The sequence below is a fragment of the Camarhynchus parvulus genome, chromosome 2 (genome assembly GCF_901933205.1).
Source record: "Camarhynchus parvulus chromosome 2, STF_HiC, whole genome shotgun sequence".
In the NCBI taxonomy this organism is placed as follows: domain Eukaryota; kingdom Metazoa; phylum Chordata; class Aves; order Passeriformes; family Thraupidae; genus Camarhynchus; species Camarhynchus parvulus.
In genome coordinates this window covers 81,260,048-81,279,752 of record NC_044572.1, presented here as the reverse complement: position 1 = coordinate 81,279,752, position 19,705 = coordinate 81,260,048, and the positions used below count along the sequence as shown (strand labels likewise).

Below are 19,705 nucleotides of genomic sequence, written 5' to 3'. Positions count from 1 at the left end.
TGTAATGGTGAAGAAAGATAAACAAAGTAGGAAAGAGTGAGAAAAGACAACATCTTCCCAGTGGTCATCTGAGAGGAGAAGCATCAGAGGCACTCCAGATCAACGTCCTTTACTTCGTGTCCCCTCTAGTTCCGCATGTGGCTCTCCCTGTGTCACTTGACTCTGTTGTGGCTATGTGGTTCTCTTGAGGAGCTGTTTGGGCTCCCAGATGATGCTTCCTGCATGGGGTGCTGGCAGTGCTGCCTGGAACACGTGGATGTCAGCAGCTGCTGAGATGCTTGCACACTTGTGTTTGGGTCCCCTCATATAAATCAAACCCCACAGCTGAAGAGGGGGAGAAGGGTGGGGGAAAAAAGAGGTGATACCCGTGTCAGTGCCAATCCTTTTCCATGCAGTCCAGCACAGCAGCACTGGTTGGATGTGCATGGCCAGTGTTATGGCCCATGGGTGTAACAGCCAAGGTTGCAGGTAGGATGCTCTGAGCAATAGGCTGGGCTCCTAAAGGTGCTGTGCAAGAGCCACAGTGGTAATTTCATCCTGGATTAAGGTCTTTGGGAAAGTTTTAGCAGATGATTTGAAAGTCTTTGGGAAAGGCAGGAGTCACAGGAAAATAATGCAGATTTTTAAGTGTTGGAAAACCTGTTTTAGTCTCATGACAACTAAAAGCAGTGATTTTTTTCCCCATACAATTTAGTTTCTCTGAACATGGTTTTGTCCACTTTTTTGATGTCATACACTTCTAGGCATATTGTTTCTAAGATTAATGAGTTTTACTAAGGAGATATTGGCATTGAGGTCCTATTTTGGCAGCTCTCCTAAAGAAGAAATTTGTTTCCTTCCATTCCCATTAACATTGTGCTACTACTGCTCTGTACACAGTCACAGTATTTCATGACAGTCATCAAGATGCTTCTTTTCTTGGCAATGTCTTGTGTTTCTTTTCTGTTTTGCCTAAAAATACATGCTTAGAATAAACCATAATTTGCAAAAAACCCATCTTGTCAGGTTATCATCTTTCTGTAAGCAGAGTCATATAAATTTACCAAGTTTTTCTTTTGCAGCAGTTTCTGACTTGAGCTGCTATATGAGACCATTGGTTTGTGCGAAGGAACTCCAAGTCTTCTTTGTTCAGGCACTTCACTCATCTAAATTTTTCTATCAGATATACCCCAACCATGACCCCATATCACTGTCTCGTTATTTTCCCTTCATTCTGACACCTGCCACAGCAAATGTCAGCTCACCAGGGAGTGTTGCCCTTTGCTGACACTTAAATATCTCAAGGAAAGGAGGGCTTCTGATCTGTAAAGGAAACGGCTCCTCAGAGGTACCATCTTTATGCTTCTGCTTCACCTGCTTCTTTTTTTTCAAGCACAGCTCATGGTGGATTCTGTGATGATAATGAGCTCCAGTTCCCAGGGCTTCTCAATGTGTTGTGTAGGCTACTCTGGTGGCTGCAGTGTTCCTGTGGGTCCGTATGGCAGAGGCACAGGTCTGTCAGGCCTCGCACTTCCTCAGGGTTTGGGTGATACAGGACATGGTTGTGTGATCATGCCCTGAGTTCCATTAGGAAGAGCTGTGCACTTCCTGATGGTGGAGAGAGGTGAACCTTTTCACTGCTTGGCTCTGGTGACATAAAATCTGAAGTGCTGGGTCCAGTCCTGGGCTCCCCAGTGCTCAAGCAATACAGTTTTAAGTGAGTGGGTCCAGCAAAGAGCCACAAAGCTGACTGAGAGACTGGGATATTTTTCATTTGAAGGCAGGATAAGAGAGCTGGGGCTGTTAAGCCTAGAGAAGAGAATGCTGGTGGGGGTTGGGGGGGGTTTGTTACCAATATGGTTTCTTTTTTCTTGAATTTTTTTAAGATGGGGAGAGAAGTGCAGAAACTATTCAAGAAATGTGCATATCATGGGTTCATACAATGTCCTCATGATGCTTGATTCTCTATTCTTTTCCTAATAATTGCTGTCTTTTTATTTGTCCTTTCAGCCCTTGCTATCATTCACTTTTTCAGAGAGCTATTCACAGTGAGTCTTGTATCTTTGTCAGAGGATGTAATAACTAAGGTTAAGCCCACTTTTGGAAGTGTTGATTGAAATTCTTTTCTTCATTCCTATTTTACATTTATCGTGTTGGGTTTCATCTGCTATGGCCCAGTCACAGCAGTGTGAATCACTTCTGCAAATATTCCCATGTTTTGCTGATTTTGAATACCCCGAACAATATTAAAACCCCATTAATCATTGTCACATCACTGTTCCACTCCTTTTTTTAAACATTTAGGATGACATTCAATAAATTTGAGTCCTCTGAATCAGACCTCTCAGTGTAAAAGTTGACCATTTATTTTCTGCTCTTACTTCCTACTTTTTCCTTTTACCAATCTAAGTTTACCTCCGTTCTCTGGAGCTGGCCTGGTGTATCGGAAGTATGGAAAACAAACATACATAATCATGAACTCTTATAAGATGCTGGAGCATGTTTTATTGGACCTGCTGTTCCAAAATATCTCAGCATTAGCATCTGTGGCTTTATATACTTGTGAGCTAATATTTTGGAACATAAAAATGTACCACAATTATTGTTTAGCACGATGAAAACATATGCTTTAGTTTTTCCCTTGATAGAGAACAGGAATTTTTATTTGATTGTTCCTCTTTTCTTTTGTTAGAATTAACAGTTTTCCTTTCTCTTATAATAGTTGATAAAATTCACTGTTAGGCTTCTTTTATGTCTAACATGTAGAAAAAACTCCTTGAATCTCCTGAAGTGTGGTATATTCTTCTTCTGTGGTACTGGCTCATTTGATTTTTAATTTAAATTAATTGCTGTCATTGCTCATATTTTCTGTGTATGTGTGAGCATGCATACCTTAACATGGATTTTCACATCTTTTCTAACTAGATTAAGTTTTTATGTATTTTATGTTTCTTTCACAGTTGTGTATGTCTCTTCATAGAAACTCTGAAAATGTTTTCCACCTATGTTCTTATTAAACTAACTTAAAATTTGAGGTATGGTGTTGCAGACATCTTTTGTGAAAATCCTTTTCTTTAGGATTTTTCCTTCTGAGAAGCTGAGGCCTCAGAAACAGAATGTAAACAATGGTTATCTGCTGCTGTGGAATGCAACAGGTGGGTCCGTGATTGGTCTCGTGTGGATGTTTTGATTCAGTGACCACTCACGGCAGAGCTGGCTCTCGCTCTTGGTCCGAGCCAGCTGCTTTTGTTATCATTCTTTCCTATTCTATTCTTAGCTTAGCCTTCTGAGAGGAAACCTTTTTTTCTATTTCTTTTTAGTATAGTTATAATGTAATATATATATCATAAAATAATAAATCAAGCCTTCTGAACATGGAGTCAACATTCTGGTCTCTTCCCTCATCTGAAAACCCCAGTGACCACTGTTACAGTATGGTGCTTGGATGTTGTAAAATTTCCTCCTTAACAGTCCATGTAAAAATTGAGTTCATTGCTTTGGACTTGAGTCTGTTTACATATACAGAATAATTATTTGGATCTTCCCTCTTTTATAATGTGTTAATTTAACTGCAGTTTAGACTTCTGAAGAGGATGCATCATGGTCTTAGCCAGAATGAAATACATTTGCTTTTACTTTTATGATGGCATAGAAAGACAAGGCTTTAGTTTTAATAACATGCTATAATATCTTTATCACTGTCCTTAGATTAAACAAAAAAATAAATCATTAAGATAACATGAAAGATAACTGTCCCTTTTAGAGAAAATGCTTGCTGTGATGATCTGAAATTCTTGCAGCAATTCTAGGTTTCTGACCTTAATATTTAACACAGTAAAACACAGGAGGGAAATATAACAAGGATGAATGAATTCACTATCTCTGATGGTTTTCACTTGTCCCACCACTCTAAAAAATGAAGACATGGGTTATTGTCATCTGGTCCAGTTAAGAGTGAAATCACTGCCAACAGATGCCATTGTTGGGCTCTGTGGCGCTTTATGAAGTTGTCCTTCTGCTCGCAGGGATTCAGCAATGGTGCAGCAGAACAAATCTGTCTTCTTGACTGCTTGGACTATAATGTGTTTGAAACAAGGGTGGAAAGATACAGTAGAAAGAGGAGAATTAAGTGAGGAAAGGAATGATGGTAAAAACAAGGTGTGAGGAGAGAAATTAAATTCTTTATTTTCTGAGTGCATTCAGGAATAATCTCGAATCTACTAGAGATGATGGTAGCTCAGACTCCTGTTTTTGTAGCAGGAAGAACCAAAAACTGTTATGAATTGGTGGGTCACTGCTGATGTTCCTTGGGTCACTCCTTCAAAAATCTCACGCCTCTCTTACTGATCCCATGCAGTGAAAGAAAAGGTTCTGTGACACAGAAGCCGATCACACAGCAGACAACATGTAATCAGTTTGTATCTTGATTATTTCAAATATGAATTTTCCTTCCTTTCCAGGAGTCTTTCATCTTGCTATCACATTAATATGTGACTTTAGGAACACATTTGAAGGTCTCTAATTTTAAAATTATTTTTAATATCCATTTTAGTGCAATCAACTTGCTTTTATTCTGTCCCATTTTGCTAATGGTTGTTGTTAATTTTTTGGCAAAGGCTGTAATGACTGTTTCCTGATGACATTTAAACCCAGACCTGTGCACAAAAGAAAGGGATTATTACTTTGAGAATTCTCTATGATCAAGAACAAGGCATGATTTACAGACTTGTTTACTACTTCTATGACAATTATTGAAAAATAAAACTTTATGTTTGGTAAAAACAGTGAAGTAGTAATTTATTTTGGAAATGATTTTGTGGAGTATATCACAAACAAATCTTCCTTGTTGATTTTATTCTTGAGGTTTATGGCATACCAGGTGCTTGGGAACCATTATTTTTATACAAATGAATATTCAGCTTCTTTTGTGTTTTATCCTGTTGTTGCTCAAAGTTCAACTTTCCTCTCCCAGTTCCCTTCTAACTAGGGAATGGTTCTACAATGCTTTTTATTCATGGTCTCACTGGGCTTCCAGTTCTTTTTCTGAATTGTCTTGCTTTATTTTAAAGTCAGGGAGGGTACTGTGTCATAACTGCTTTATCTTTCTCTTTTTCTCTGAAGCACTTTTGACTCTTAGCACCAGAACAAAAGAACATCCTGCAGGGAAAGGCCAGGGTCCATCTAGCCCAGTAGTGTGTCTCCAAGAATTGCAAGAGAAGCTGCTGCTGAAAGGCAGCATGAGAAATTGATCACTTTGTGTGGTCAGTTTCCTTCATACCTTGCCCAGCCTCTCCACATGTTAGTGACATCAGAGGGTGCGTTTCCCTTCCCTGTTTTTTATTGTTGGTTTATGGATAAGGTGTCCATGAATTGGTTTAATATCTTTTTGATCTTGATAGTGTAAGTTCAAGAAGGTCACTATCCGCTAATTTCACCTTTTTTCAACCAACTTTGTAGTTGGGTTGAGTGCCTTTTCTTCTGGCATTTCAGGGTTTGGTGAACAACATTTCCACCTTCACTTATCCAATGCTTTCATAATTTTAGCCTTTTTATACATGACTCAGAACAGAAGCTGATTTTCATACTCTGAATTTTTTTGTTTTATGTGGGTAGCTTGTTTTATTCCTTGAACATTGCCCAGGTAGAAGTTTGGGGGCTGGACTTCAGAATTACAATAGCAAAGAGTGTTACATGTTTGCAACCTTTACACTGCCAACACAAATATTTTAATATACAGTTTATAGCTTGTATAAATACCCTTCTGATCCCATAAAATATACATTGTATTAAACATAGTATTTGTAACTAGTTTTTAAGCTTAGTAGGTCGTACCAAATGTTATGAAATCTAGCTATTTCTTTAGAAAAGCTAGGGCATCTTCTGTGCAATTAGGTATACAGACAACATTTGAAATCAGTGGCTGGAATCTAAGTGTCTTTCCAAGGGAAAATTCTTCAATTAGCTGATGATTTTTGCTCCTTTTACACAGTGATGTGGAAGCTGATCTTAAAAAACCTCTGAAAGTGATCCTGTAGTGGGCTGGCTACTTAGTTTGAGTTTTTGTGGTCTTACCAGTTTAATTACAGTTATAGAGTTAAAAGCCAGCACTGTTGCAATTTTCCCAAAGAACTACAGATATTTTATTAGCTGTAGCCTCACTACTGCTGGCTGTGTCCAAAGTGCTTTTCCCTAATTCATACTGAAATGGTACATTTAAATTTGCAGGCCAGCTTCAGTGCCAAGGTATCATGCTCCTCAGGGGAAAATTCTGGTCAGAGTAACATTAGCTTTAGTGAATTTTACACATGCCAAGCCTGTTATGATTAACCATCTTAACAGTGTTAAAAAGGCTGTCTAGGTGGGAAATTGTGAGTCATTGTTGGAACATAATTTGTATAAAATGAATGGTTAGTATCTTTTTTACTGTTGTTCTCCGTGCCAAAGCAACGTCCCCTGTGATTACCCTGTGTGCCAGGAAAGACAATTTTAATTTGTAAAATATGTTAAAATTTCTACTCTATGAACTCTTTACAGTTAAGGCAACCCCACTGAGGAGTAGAAATTGGTGACACACAGGACACAAGGTGTCTCAGAACAGGTTGTGTCCACAAAAACCAGCATGTATTCATGCCTTGGGTCCACTGTAGTTTGTGCCATCAGTCCAAACTAGTGACATTTCCAATAGCAACCTCTTCAAAGCACCAAATATTATCAACTTCATATCAGTTCTCCTAGCTGATAGTCAACAGAACAGACTAAAGGCTGTAGTAGCCAATGTACATCTAGAGGTGCTGGGACAAAATGCCAAGATGAAACAAGCTCAGAATGGGTTTAACTTTAGGTAGGATCTACTTCTCTATCTTGTGCAGCCTGAATCTTTCCATTTTGAATGCTGAAGGTGTTTAGTCATAATTGCATTGTGTTCTGTGACAAGAATGAGTTTTTTAAGGGTTCATGATCATCATATGTCACACCATGGTGTCATTTTACCATTTTGTGTCCATTGCTCTCCAGTGGCATCACTGCAGCAATCTGTATGTGAACTTTTGCTGCCCTTCTGAAAGCAGCTGCACAAAATCTGCAGGAAAATCATTTGTTACATGCCCATCCAGGCAGCTACACTACGGCAATGCACTGTCCTTTAAATCTATGGAAAGGACCTGCTTACATAGTAGATGACAATGTGGCCCTGCTGAGGTATGGGGGAAGAAATACAGAGAGCAGCAAACCCACTCAGAGTTTGCTAAGCTCTGACAGTCAAGAGTGATGGGCCAGAGTCCTGGATAGCCGTCAATCAAAGCAGGAAAGCCACATGCTTGTGTGTAAGATGTTGCACCAGTGTTAACCAAAAGTGACTGCTATATGCTGCCATGCACACACCATCACTGCCCAAGCACTCCCATCTCCAAGGTATGGATAACATAAACTGATAGAGAAAGTATCTGACAATCAAATTCCTAAAGCAGTGTAAGTTCAGATCAGGACAAAAAGCATTTTTCAACTAGGCAGTCATAGTGATGACCCACATGAAAGACTGCTTCCAACATAACAGTGACAGGCCTTGTGATTGTGGCACAGTTTGGTGGCACAGGCTACTTTCAATAGTGTCAAAAATAGTGCACTGTAAATTAACACTGTGATTACTGACAGGAACACACACCAAGTGCAGGCATGCTGTGATCATTGGCATTAGCAAAGTCTTGCAGTGAGATACTGGGGTCTTTTCAGAGCTTGGCATCTCTGCTTTTTAATGTCTCTGCAATATTCTGCCAGTTCTTACAAAATGATAATGGAAAGGGCCATTGATGGTAAAGGGCCATTGACCATTCTGCAGACTGTGACTCAGACCAAGAAGTCTGTTCCTCTTTCTACCTGCTCAAAAGCCTTCTACAATATTAAACTTAAATACACTGGCATGTTGAAATATGTTGAAAGGTCCCAAGTCTTACATACTATGTATGTCTGCGATCAAGAGGAAGGGGAGAAGCATCTTATTTGAAGCTTACGTGGGGAGAACACTCTTCAGTCTTCAGCCATTGTGAAATGAAAAAGCAACCTCTGTGATAAAAGGAACTGTCCTGGGTCCTTAGACTACTACTAGAAATAGGGGAAAAGCAGTTTGACAAAGAATTAAAGAGCTATTGATAGGTGCCATTTCCTATATGTGTTTTGGAGGAGAGTTTCTGCATTAGCATGACTGATAGATGTCCTGCTTTTCAACAGCATTCTCATACCAAATTTCAAAACTGCAAATATATGCAAACATAATAATTGATGGGTCAATTTTTTTTAATCAAGTGATCTTTGACACAGTTCCTCTGCAACCCAGCCTGTTTGAATATGTAATGGCAAGAGGGTCTGAACCTCCTAAAAGTGTTCTCTGTTTGTAATTGTTGAATGTTGAAATTATCCATTTATTTTGACCAAGGAAGGCAGTGAGGTAATTTATAACACAGTTGTTTACAGATATACAAGGAATTTGGAGTTGATACAGCTGATATCACTAGAAGCATTGCAAAATGTCAGAATGTTGCTCACATGCTCAGTAGCCTCTTTTATGTCAAAGTTGAAAAGCAACAGCATTATACCCTGTCCTACATCCACTTGTAAGTTTGGAAGAGTGCTTAGCATGGACCACACAGATGGAGTGGATCCTTTAGTTTGGCTATAAAGTCAGATACCAAAAAATATTCAAGTTATATTTTTTTGAGACAAACCAGTTAAAGAAGAATAATTTTTTTATTTTCTAATAAAAACATTTTCACACATATGTGAATACCACATAGGCAATGAGAAAGTTAAACTTGGAAACAAGGAAATCTTGTTTACCTGAAAAATCACTGAGAATGGGAATGATTGAAATCCTTCTTCCAGGACTTAGATCTGGGATTCTTCTTCAAACTATTTTTAATAATAAAATCACAGAATGGTTTGGGTTGGAGGAAACTTAAAGATCATCTGCTTCCCACCCCTCTGCCATGGGAAGGACAACCTTCTTCCAGATGAGGTTTCTCAGGGCCCCATCCAGCCTGGCCTTTATCTGGAAACATTTTAAGCAGCTGGTCTTACATGCTAGTAGGCTATTTTGCCTTAGACATCTGTTCATTTTACACCTGTATTAGAGGACCTTTTATATCCCTTTTTGCTGCCTAACTCATTATTTGGGTTTTCCCCTATACTGATGCCTGTTTTCATGACAGAAGATGTAATTGCTTTGCCATGATTTGTTGTCAGCAAAATCACATTTGCTGTTACCTATGTTTTTCTTAACTTTTGGGACTCTTAATTATGACATGCATTATTATTGTCTGTTACTTCTGTAGGAATTAAAGTGAAGCTGATGAGCTTCGCCCGTTTTCCCAGCCTTTCAAAAGCACATTCTATGTTTCTCTTTTCTAGCCTGCCAGACCTTTCTTCACCTTTTCCAAGTTTTAAGACTCCCAGTTGGTTCTGTCAGTATCATAATTGATTTTTCCTCAGCCTGGACGGTTTTAAAACATCATACTGGCATAGCCCTTCTCTTACTAGACCAACTTTGTACACCCTTTTGTTTGCTGTTGGTTTTACTAACATCTGATCACTGTGAAAACTTTTAGGGAGGGCTGAAACCAACCAGGTATCAAACACTTTTTTTTTCTTGTGATATCTGTTGGTAGATTGGAAGAGTAGAGAGGTAAAGCAAAAGCTTTGCCTTTTTCTTGCTGTATTTTCTTGTTATCCCTCATTTCCTTTGTAGTTCTCTTTCATTTCATGCCTTTGAGCTATTTGACTCTTGAGTATATGGGAGACCTGGCAGGTTTGAAAAGGGTATGAGAGATCAGGAAGAAGCTGGATTGATCTTAATGGAGGGAGTGGAGAAAGATGAATGGATAACAGAAGTGGACATCTTCTCCGTCTGGTTCTGTCCCCATGATGGAAAAGAATGCCTCCACTGTGCTACAGGGGCACATACCTTAGACTTCAGTTTTGACTATGTAGTTGTCTTCACATGTATATGAGTTGTCTTGGCTATGTATATGTTCTTCACATGCAGATGTGAAGAATGCAGACTTACCCTAAGGGAAGTGAGCAGGAAATTACTTTTGCTCATACCTGCCTGGGGGCTCTCTGTGTTCTGTACTGTGTGCATGCAACTGCTGGATGGTGAATAGGCTTGCAAGTCAACTCAGACTGGTGGAAAGCCTTCCATGGAGATATAATTATGTACCAGCTGGCACGTTTTCAGAGTCGCCTACTTACTTATGTGTGCAAAACCTGTGTCCCAAATCTAGTTACGTTTTCTCAAATGTGTGGTGGGGTTTGGAGCATAAGCACAGCATCCATTATATATTTTCCTATGTATAGTGAAGGAATCCCTTCTGCTGTTGTGGGTTGGGCTGTGCATTTGTTCCATAAGGCTAGTTTGGACACTAGTACCCTTTAAAAGAAGTTGACAGGAGATTCTGCATATGGACTGTGATTTTCTGAAGCTGTTTTTCATGACTAAATAAATGTATTACCTTAAAATGTAGTGGTTTTATGGAATTTGACATAGGTCATGTAGATATTCATGAAATACCATCTTGTTAAATCAAATTTCTTGGCTCAACTTGAGCTTTTTTTTTTTTTTTTCATATTGTAATGTATATTATACTGTGAATTTTTAGTTCATCAGGATGTACAAAATCTTTCTGTATTGAAATTAGGGCTCTGTGAGGAGTTTGGCAGATTGTTTTGTAATGCAGGTCATAGTCAGAATTCACCAGTCCTGGGATAACTCTTTATTTGTAAATAGAGTATTATTAAAAATTTGAAAATATAAATTTGGAGTAAAATTTGAAAAGTTTGGAGTATTCTGTAGCTCTGAAACCATGATTTAGTATCTTGAAACCACACTTCTTAAGTCTAATATAATGTAAATTTTCCAACACTCTTAAAAATTAATTCTTCCTTAATCCATTTTTTCAGTGTTTAGCAATGACTTTCCCATTAAAAACTGGTGTGTAACTTGATGCTGAAGACAGTTCAAAATTAAATGCTATTTTTAAGGTCTTATTCCAAAGTGAATTTGACATGCTTCTTTTTTTTGTCTTGGTGTCTTGCACAGGTATCTTTTTTCTTGTTCATCATTTTCGTGGTGTACACCATGCTGCCCTTCAACATGAGGGATGCCATAATTGCCAGCGTCGTGACCTCTGCATCTCACACAATTGTGCTGAGCGTCTGTCTGTCAGGTACAGCTGTTGTAAAGGAGCACTTGGTTTGGCAGGTAGGTGCTCTCTGCAGTTAATGATTACCTGTGCATTGAGTTGCCTGGTCAATGAGCCAGGAGTGCCTTAGTGGCTGCTTGGGAGTAAAAGTTTACTTCTGTCTTGATTTCTGATTTGCTAATTCACAGGTAATTCGCTTTGTAATAATGAGGATGTCAGTAATGTTATGTTTTCCTCAATTACACAAAAGGGATGGAATCTACAGCCATGCAGCACTTACAAATGTGAAAACTTAAATTGCTTGAAAAACATATGTGATGCAGCTGTACTGTGGTAGATGCCCTACCCCTCTGGTTTGTAAAGAGCATTGTTCATCTCCTCACCTCATGAAGGCCTTGCTTCCAGGACCAAGGATTTTTCCAAGTGGCAAAATGTTATCTTTGATGTTGTTCCTTTGAATATGCTCAAGTCAGTTGGGTTAAAGTTCTGCTGTGAAGACATTGCCCTCTACAAGTCTGCTCTAGGCCTTTTCCTCCTTCTGTAGTTCTCACCCATTTACAGGAATTTTACTGCCTCATCCTGATTGGTCCCAATGATTAAATAAGTCTGGCTGGCTACAAACTCCATGACATTTTGGGAAGCCATCTGTGTTTGCAGTTGTGTCTTAGATTGTAACTCAACTCTGATAATCTACCACATGACATCCTGCAGGTTAATAATTTGTAAAAATCCACATATTAGGAGTTGTTTTTCCTTACTCTTTTACAGAAGATCTTTTAAATGGTGAATTATTACAGTTTTAGTGTGACAATCCCAGCTGACATTGATAGAAATCTGTATTTTTTAAGGAAAACATAAGATTTCCTTCTGAAAAACAAAGACATGGGTTTGGTTTTTTAGTATAGTTATGCCATGTTAAGGAAACAGATTTATTTTAACTTGTGCATCAAAATGATACTGAATCTTTAAAGTAAACACATTTTTATAGACATACTAATAGAATAGAAGACAGACATTATACTATTCATTCTGAGCAGCATTAAGAACAAAGCAAATAATAGTTTTGACTTACCTTTTGAGATACTTATGGCTTACTTTGAGAAACGCTGTGCCTCAAAGTGATTTTACAAATGTCCTGCCTTGTAACTTGTTGTTCAGGAAAATACATTTTATTTCCAGTTATGGCTGCAGGAATGTGTTCTATGGACTACTGAAATTGAAGTCTGGTAAACAACATGTGTTCTGAGATGTAATTCTCTGTAGAAATTTTAAATTATGAGCAAGGTAGTTTTGCTTTTCTCTTCCTGATTTGAATTTGTTGAGTGTCTTGTTGTGAAGGTTGTGAAGTTGTGCTGTATGTTAAGCAAGAACTGTGGTCATCTGCAGTTAATATAGTATTTAAATAATTCAGTAATACAGTTATTGATATTTGTAGTGGAAAAATCAGGGAGAATATTACTCTTCAGTTTTTTGTTAACCTATGGCTTTTATTCTGGGCATCAGTACACTGCTAAAGCAGTATTAATGTTTGCCACTCCTCTAAAATTGTTTTGGGTTAAAGTTGCTGTTTGCAAAAAATATTTGTTTTTCTTGCCTCTCTAGACCATTAACATTTGGTATATCTAAAAGACTACTTTCAGAAGATGTTGTATTTTTAGACACATCACCTCTACAGAATCAAAACAAATGAATCATAGTCTGTGAGGCAAAACTATTGTCTTTCATCTCTTCTTTAACTTCCTGTTTCGTTCAGAAAGAGTGGCAGTCTTTCCACTGTTTGTAAATTTGTTAAGAATGTTTAGTTTCTGTGTTGTTACTAGTTTTCTATTCTGTCTTTGTAAAATATGCTAAGTGTTATGAATAGCTTGGCAGTTATTGAAGGTACTGTGTGTACCGCATTCTTGCAAATTTGTGGGAAGAACTAAATGATGCTCCCTCATTCCATTTCACTTGCCCTCTGTACATTTTTAGATTACTATGTTTTATACTTTGGAGTGCAAGCAAAAAGTGTCTGTTTTGTGCTCTTTGCTTTTGAAAATTGACAGCACAAATAAGGGCTTAAGCTAGAGATACTGATGGCACTAAAAAGAGAAATAACATTTGTCAATGATGTACCTTAAGTTCATATAGGATATTATAGTATGTATATCTTGTATATATAATGTATCTTGTATATATATTTATATCTTGTATATGTAGCAAACATCCTTCAGTAGAGAATAACTGCATCTCCCTTAAAATTGCTTCCTATGTTTTGAGACTTCCATTGTATCTTCTCTGAGCTTTCTCTTGACTGAAGAGAAGCTTCTTTCAATCTTCTTATGTCAGGTTCTCCTGCCTTATAATGCATTTGATAGGCCTTTGCTGGACCTTCTTCAGTTTCTCAGCATCTTTCAGTGACTGATTGGCATCCCATAGCATTTTAAAAGTTAACCATACCTTCAGTGTATGAGAGAGAAAAATCGATGTCCCGAAGCATCTGCTCATTTTGAAATTTGGCAGAGCCTATCTGACTGATTTTGTCATTCCTTTGTTATCTTCTGCAAGATTTTACATCAAGAAAGTGTCTTCCTTAAAGCTGCAAGGCTTAGGATGCTCTTGATCCAGGGTCTTTTGCAATTAGAGATACTGAGATGAAGCCGTCTGCTGGGATAAAGAAGGATTCTTCAACAGACTCTGCTGGTTACATGAAGTAGTCTCTGTTTGACCTACATGTCTCTAGGGGAGAGGGAACACACCTTGGTTTAAAAATCGGGAAAGATGGAGCTGCGCTTCCACAAGCCTTCATATTTTTTCCATGGCTGTTGAGCGCCAGTGTTAGAATTCTGTTCATCTTTCTTATTAGGAATTTGTCTAGCCTTGTCATGCTGCTTCTGGATCTCATTTTTCTGGCCAGTAGGCTGACAGACCCAACAGGATCCAATTTCTGTTCCTTCCATGGGAGTGCTTGTAGACTATCATGAATTTGCCTCATAACCTTTTTGTCAGTAAAATAAATGAGTTGCCTGCTTTTGCACTAGCTAAGCCTTCCATCACTTTCACAGTTGTTCTTTGAGTCCTCACTTGTGCTTCATCAACATCTTTCTTGCAGCGTGGGCATTTGCCTTTGGAGGAGCGTGCCAGGAGCAGCTGCAGCCGTGCCAAATGCTAATAGGGACCAGGTCTAATAGGGGCCAGGGGTACAAAGAGGTCAGTGTGCTGCCGTGCCCAGCAGCACAGTGAGACACAGCCTCCACAGTGAGACACCCGGCTCAGCCTCCCCTGCATGCTCCTCTGGGGAATGCAGTGCACAGCTGCGGGATCTCTGCCGGGAAGGGGGGAAAAAGACTCCTGTGTTCCAGCCTCAGTTTATGAAAAAAAAAAGACTGTGTATGTATGTTTTGGGGTTTTTTTTCTGTTGAAAGTTTTAATCCTAACCTTTACACGGTGCACGGTTTGGAATCTGGGACTCTGGCCCCTCTTTCCAGGTGAGAATCCTACTGCCAAGCAGAGGGTGTTGTTCTGTGTGCTCCAGGACTGCTCTAAGAGAACAGGACTCTAATTCTGCTGTAAAGGCATTTGGGTCAGAAGACTTTCACAACTTTAACATCCCTTTCAGTTATTCCTGGAATGGAAAGTATTTAACTGCCATCTCTGCCTATAAACACATAACCTGTTTCTCCCCAAACCAGAACAGATTCTAATCAAATACTTGTGTTTTTCCTGTTCTATTATCAGCTAGTCAACCAATCTGATCTCTAAAATAGGCTTGATACTATCATTAGGGGTACTTTTTTTCTTAATCTGTTAAAAAAAGACGTAACCAAAATAATTAAACATCCTATAAGCTTCCATTTTTCTTTTCCCCTATGATTTATGTGAGGAGTCTGACTTTTTTATTTTAGTCTTTTAGTTTTACTTTCTCAGCAAGCATTATTGGTGCTCTTGCAATCATTTTTCATGAGCTGTGTCTAAGTGTTTTCCAAACCTTGGCTAAATCACTACAAACTCCCTTTTTATATTTTTTTTTTCCTAAAGTAGTGTTTTTTACCTTAGAGGATTTTTTTTTGTGGCTTCTTGCAACTCTGTAAAAGGGGTCACTTTTAAAGTCACACAATTATGGCTAGGCAGGATGCATGTGTGCATACATACAACTTCATATTGGCTTTGGACTAGTTCAGGAATGCATACACCAAAAGGAAATAATTTGTAACGATTTTTATTAAAGTCTTTGTTTGTGTGATCTCATAGCCTTAAGATAATATTCTATTGGGGTGGGAGAAAAAGAAATGCTAAATGAAAAATTTATTTTCAGGAATGTTTGTATTGGGAAATTCCAGGGCTTCATCCATAAGATGTTGTGCATTTGTCATCAGATAAGGTGAGGTCTGCTCTTACAAGATTAAAAATCAATGGCTATGGCCTATTCAGGAAAAAAAAAACAAAACCAAACAACAGTAAACTGAAAAAGGGAATTAGCTTTATTAAAAAAAAAAATCAATTTCTTCATCACTACACGTCTTGAAACAAATTATACCAAAAGCTCATCATCTGAAGTTTAGCATGATTTTCAAAGATGGACAACTTTAGTTTTCATCTTAACACTCAACATATCATGCAAAAGGCATATACCTTTTGTTTGGAACACTGATTTAAACTCATCTGTTAACTTAGTAAATTTAAGAGGTGAGGATATTTGCAAAAGCTACTTTATGTAATAGAGTGGCACAGCAGAAAAATAAAAATAAAAAGCACCAGTATTCATTGGCTTATAAAAGAAGAAAATGTACAGCTCTAGGCCTCAGAAATAGAGTAGAAATTGGTTTATGCTGTTATCACACAGTGCAAGAAAAAATCATGTTTATTAAAAAAGTCTGGGAAAAAAGCCCATGTCTTTAAGTACATCCAATGTTGTACAACCCCTGAGGCTGTAAAGCTGCACAGTGAAAGTTTAAAGCACATAGGAACTTCATTCCGTCTGAATGTCAAAATGCTGTTACTGGGGGGCTGGATTTATCCTTTTTCCTTGAATACCTTTATTTTGAAGGAAATGGGAAAAGGTTATTCGTGAAGGTAAAGCAGCTTAAACAGCTCCTGCTTTCTGCTGCTCAGTTTCACGAGTTGAATCACTATTGTTCCTGCTGCAGGTGTGGAGGGCAGTGACTGCCATGGAAGGAGGGAGGCTCTATTCCTTGTACTCCTTGTAGCAGCAGCTGCCACTGTCCTGTACCTTGTGCCTTTTTCCCTCTGCCCTCCCCACTCCAGCAGCAGTCTGGCTCAGCACATTGTGCAGCAGCTGGGAGCCTGGAAGGCTCTGTCCTGCACTGCACAATGCAGCAGGCATATTTTTCATTATTGCACCTTTTTTTTTATTCTTGATTTTATACTTTATCTAGGCAGATATTGAAATGCCATCTGGTATGGGTTTTTAACTAATTTTCACCATCAGCAGATGTACTTGTGTTTCACTCTCATTCTTTAAGATAATCTGTACAGTTTGGATGTGCTTATGAAGAGGCCACTTGCCTACAAGAGTATAGATGTGTAGGAGAATATATAATTGCATTTCAGAGTATTTAAACATAAACATGGAGAATATGAATGTCTTCCAAAAAGTCCCTGAGTCTGTAAAGTGAAGACCTGTAATACTTGGTGTGATGGAATGTTCAGCAAAATCCTAGAATTGTATGGTGAAATGAAATCATGTGTGCAGGTGACCGCGTGGGTTTTCAAAAGCACCATTTACCTGCAGCCCAAAGTCAGCATCTAAGAAATGCACAGAAAATAGTCCTGGTGGATGTGTAGGAAATCATCAAAGTACAGAAGCTAAGTGATAAATGCCTCCTTTTTTTAAAAATCATGGAAATATCTGCATGAGTTCTCAGATAACCCCAGTTAGCATTGATTCTTAAGCTTTGCTGAAAGGATTAGATTGACATTTGTGTTAACTTCGTTTAGGTTAATATTTATATCAGCAGCGAATATGTGTTTATCACTTTCATACTACTTTTTCCTCTTCTAAAAATGACAATTTCTTGTGGCAATCTTTTGTTTTCCAAAATATAAATTAATTTGTTGAACAAACTCTTGGTCTTTCAGTCTGTCCTTGAAATTATAAAATGTCTATGTTAGAATGCTCAACCTTGAGGCTACTATACTGCCAAAACTGTAAAAAAAATTAAAACAGGTGTTAGGAAATTCCAGTACTTCTAGGCTCAAGTAGCAAATAAACTGTCAGCTATACAGCATACTTTTGGCAAGGGGGTTGTACTCCAGATCCTTCTAGAGATGACTTTAACGTAAATAACTGACCAGTAAAAGGTTAAATCCCTGAATTCAGAATTTTGTAATACTGTCCTTCTACATAATTTTTCTTGGATAAGGAATCTTAGTTACTTCATCTGGGTTAGTTTTGCTGATTTCTTTCCATTTTCACAGATGTTGGCCAGCCTTTTCAGTTACATAGTACTTTTACAGATTGGTATTTTTTGTTAAACTTATTGTGAGTTAGTTCTTTTCTTATTGCAGCTGGAACATTTAATTCTGTGAATGATACTCACTCTAGGCATGATGCTTTGTCATTTCGTGTACTCAAAGAATTACTGTATAGCTCTACATATCATTTGGAAGAATTGTGTAGAAGAAAAATAGCTTTCACTATCAATATGTGAATTCATTTCCCCATCCTGTCAGCCACTTCTAGTGCAGCCTAAAATATGGATCAGGAGCACAAACACCTGTTGTTGTGTAGAGAAGACTTTGGTGAGTCAGAATCCACCTTGCAGTGGTTCAAGACCCCATCTCTTTGTAGGTCCCTGCAGTAGGATGTGATCTTTGTCATCTAAGCCCCTGCCATCCATCAGTGCTAAGCTGCTGGTCAAGTAGAAGTCCTTCCTCTTCCAATAATCTTCCAAAACTTGTGCTCCTGTGCACTGATGGCAGTGCATGCTCATGCAGGTCCCTGGATAGCCCTTGTTTCCCTCAGCACAATTCTGCCATGTGTTTCAGTAAAATGCTAGCTGCAGAGCTGCCTTAACTGCAGCCTCCCAGTGGCCATGTTATAGGTCCTGTGATGGAATCAGTTCATGCTCCCAGATAAGCATGTGGAAGCTGGGAGCAAAGGAAGTAAACTTCTGCCACGTTTTTGAGTTTTTTTCTTAGCAGCTACAGCTATGCTACTGGTAAAAGGGGAGCTGTTCCTGGCCCTGGAGCTGATAGCACAGCTTTTGTTTACCTGCCTCAACTCCCTCCCCTTTTCCCTTCCCCAAACACGGCAGTCAGGTGTCAGCTTCTTCCAAAACACTCCTGACATATTCTGTCTTCTAAGACATGTCAAGGCTCTGGGAAAATACTGCTTTGCCCAGATTGAAATAGTGCTAGTGAGCAAGGTATCAGCTATACAGAAGCAATGATCGTGGAACTCAAAGCTGCCTTCCACTCTGGTTTACCAGCAGAGACACAGCTGGAGGACATTGCCTGCAAACCTGGAAGTAAACCTGGATCTGGTGCTGGGTGATATTGTTTAGTGGATTAGGGGCTACAGTGGTACTGCTGGGTTGATAGTGGGACTGGAAGGTCTTGTAGGTCTCTTCTAGCCCTGATGAATCTATGATTCTGTGAATCCTTCAATTCCTAATTCTTCATAGGGAATGCACCTATGGAAATTGCACTGCATATTCTTTCCCCTCTCAAGGTATATGTGTTCCTACACACCCAGTGAGTGGCATTGTTATTTGTCATTTGTGGGCCTGAAAAGAAATCATGTCTCTCCTGTGCCTCTCTCTAGTTTTGTGTAATAAATTATGTTTATCTGCCATCAGTTTAGAACTGGTTCTGGGTATACTAAAGACTGTATGCTGCATATTTGCTGCAAAGGTCACCTGCCTGGACTCTGCTAGCTCTTACCAGTTTCTGAGTGGGGCGGTATAAGTTACAGCTTTGAGTGCAGCAGTGTGCAAACAGCAAAGGCTGTAGTTTATCAGACATAAAGTTATGTTCATTAATCTATTTGCAGTTTTATTTTCTTTGTTCCTTTGAGGATATATTTTTTTCCTAGATGTGTGGCAGTCTATCAGCTCAGAAGCCACAAGAACACAGGTCTGAAGTAAGCAAGCTGTCTCTGTCCCAGGTTAGCTCAGGTCCACAGGCTTTGAGAGTTCAGGCTGTGTGAAAGCACTTGTGCTACTCTGAAAAGACAAAGCTGTGCAGAGATCTGTCTGCCTCTGAACCTTAGGCCAGCTTCCATGTCTTTGGATATGCAATAGCATGGTTAATCCTAAGTCCTTTAGTCTTTTAACAAATAATTAAGAGTTACAAATGCTGAAATAGCGTACATCTGCAGTAGATGTAAATGCTTATGGGTGCCCAGAACTAAGGCTGAAAGGCTATCATTGATGGAAGCCTCAGCAGGACAGGAAACAAACACACTAAAGGAGAAAAATTATCCTAAAGGGTTCCAGCAGATGTTTTGCTCTTGATGCAAGCAAAATACTAGCTACTCAAGATCCCAGTACCTCTTGTTCAAACAGTTGTTGCCACTATGTCTGCTGCAGAAGAGG

General features: G+C 38.8%; 1 protein-coding gene across 1 annotated transcript in view; it reads left to right on the top strand.

The window, feature by feature from the left end:
- ADCY2 (adenylate cyclase 2) overlaps positions 1 to 19,705 on the top strand; it is a 203,206-nt gene that overhangs the window by 52,950 nt on the left and 130,551 nt on the right. Inside the window, exon 3 of the mRNA XM_030944238.1 lies at positions 11,066 to 11,227. Coding sequence (XP_030800098.1) covers positions 11,066 to 11,227 — 162 coding nt within the window. The remainder of the gene's footprint in view (positions 1 to 11,065; positions 11,228 to 19,705) is intronic.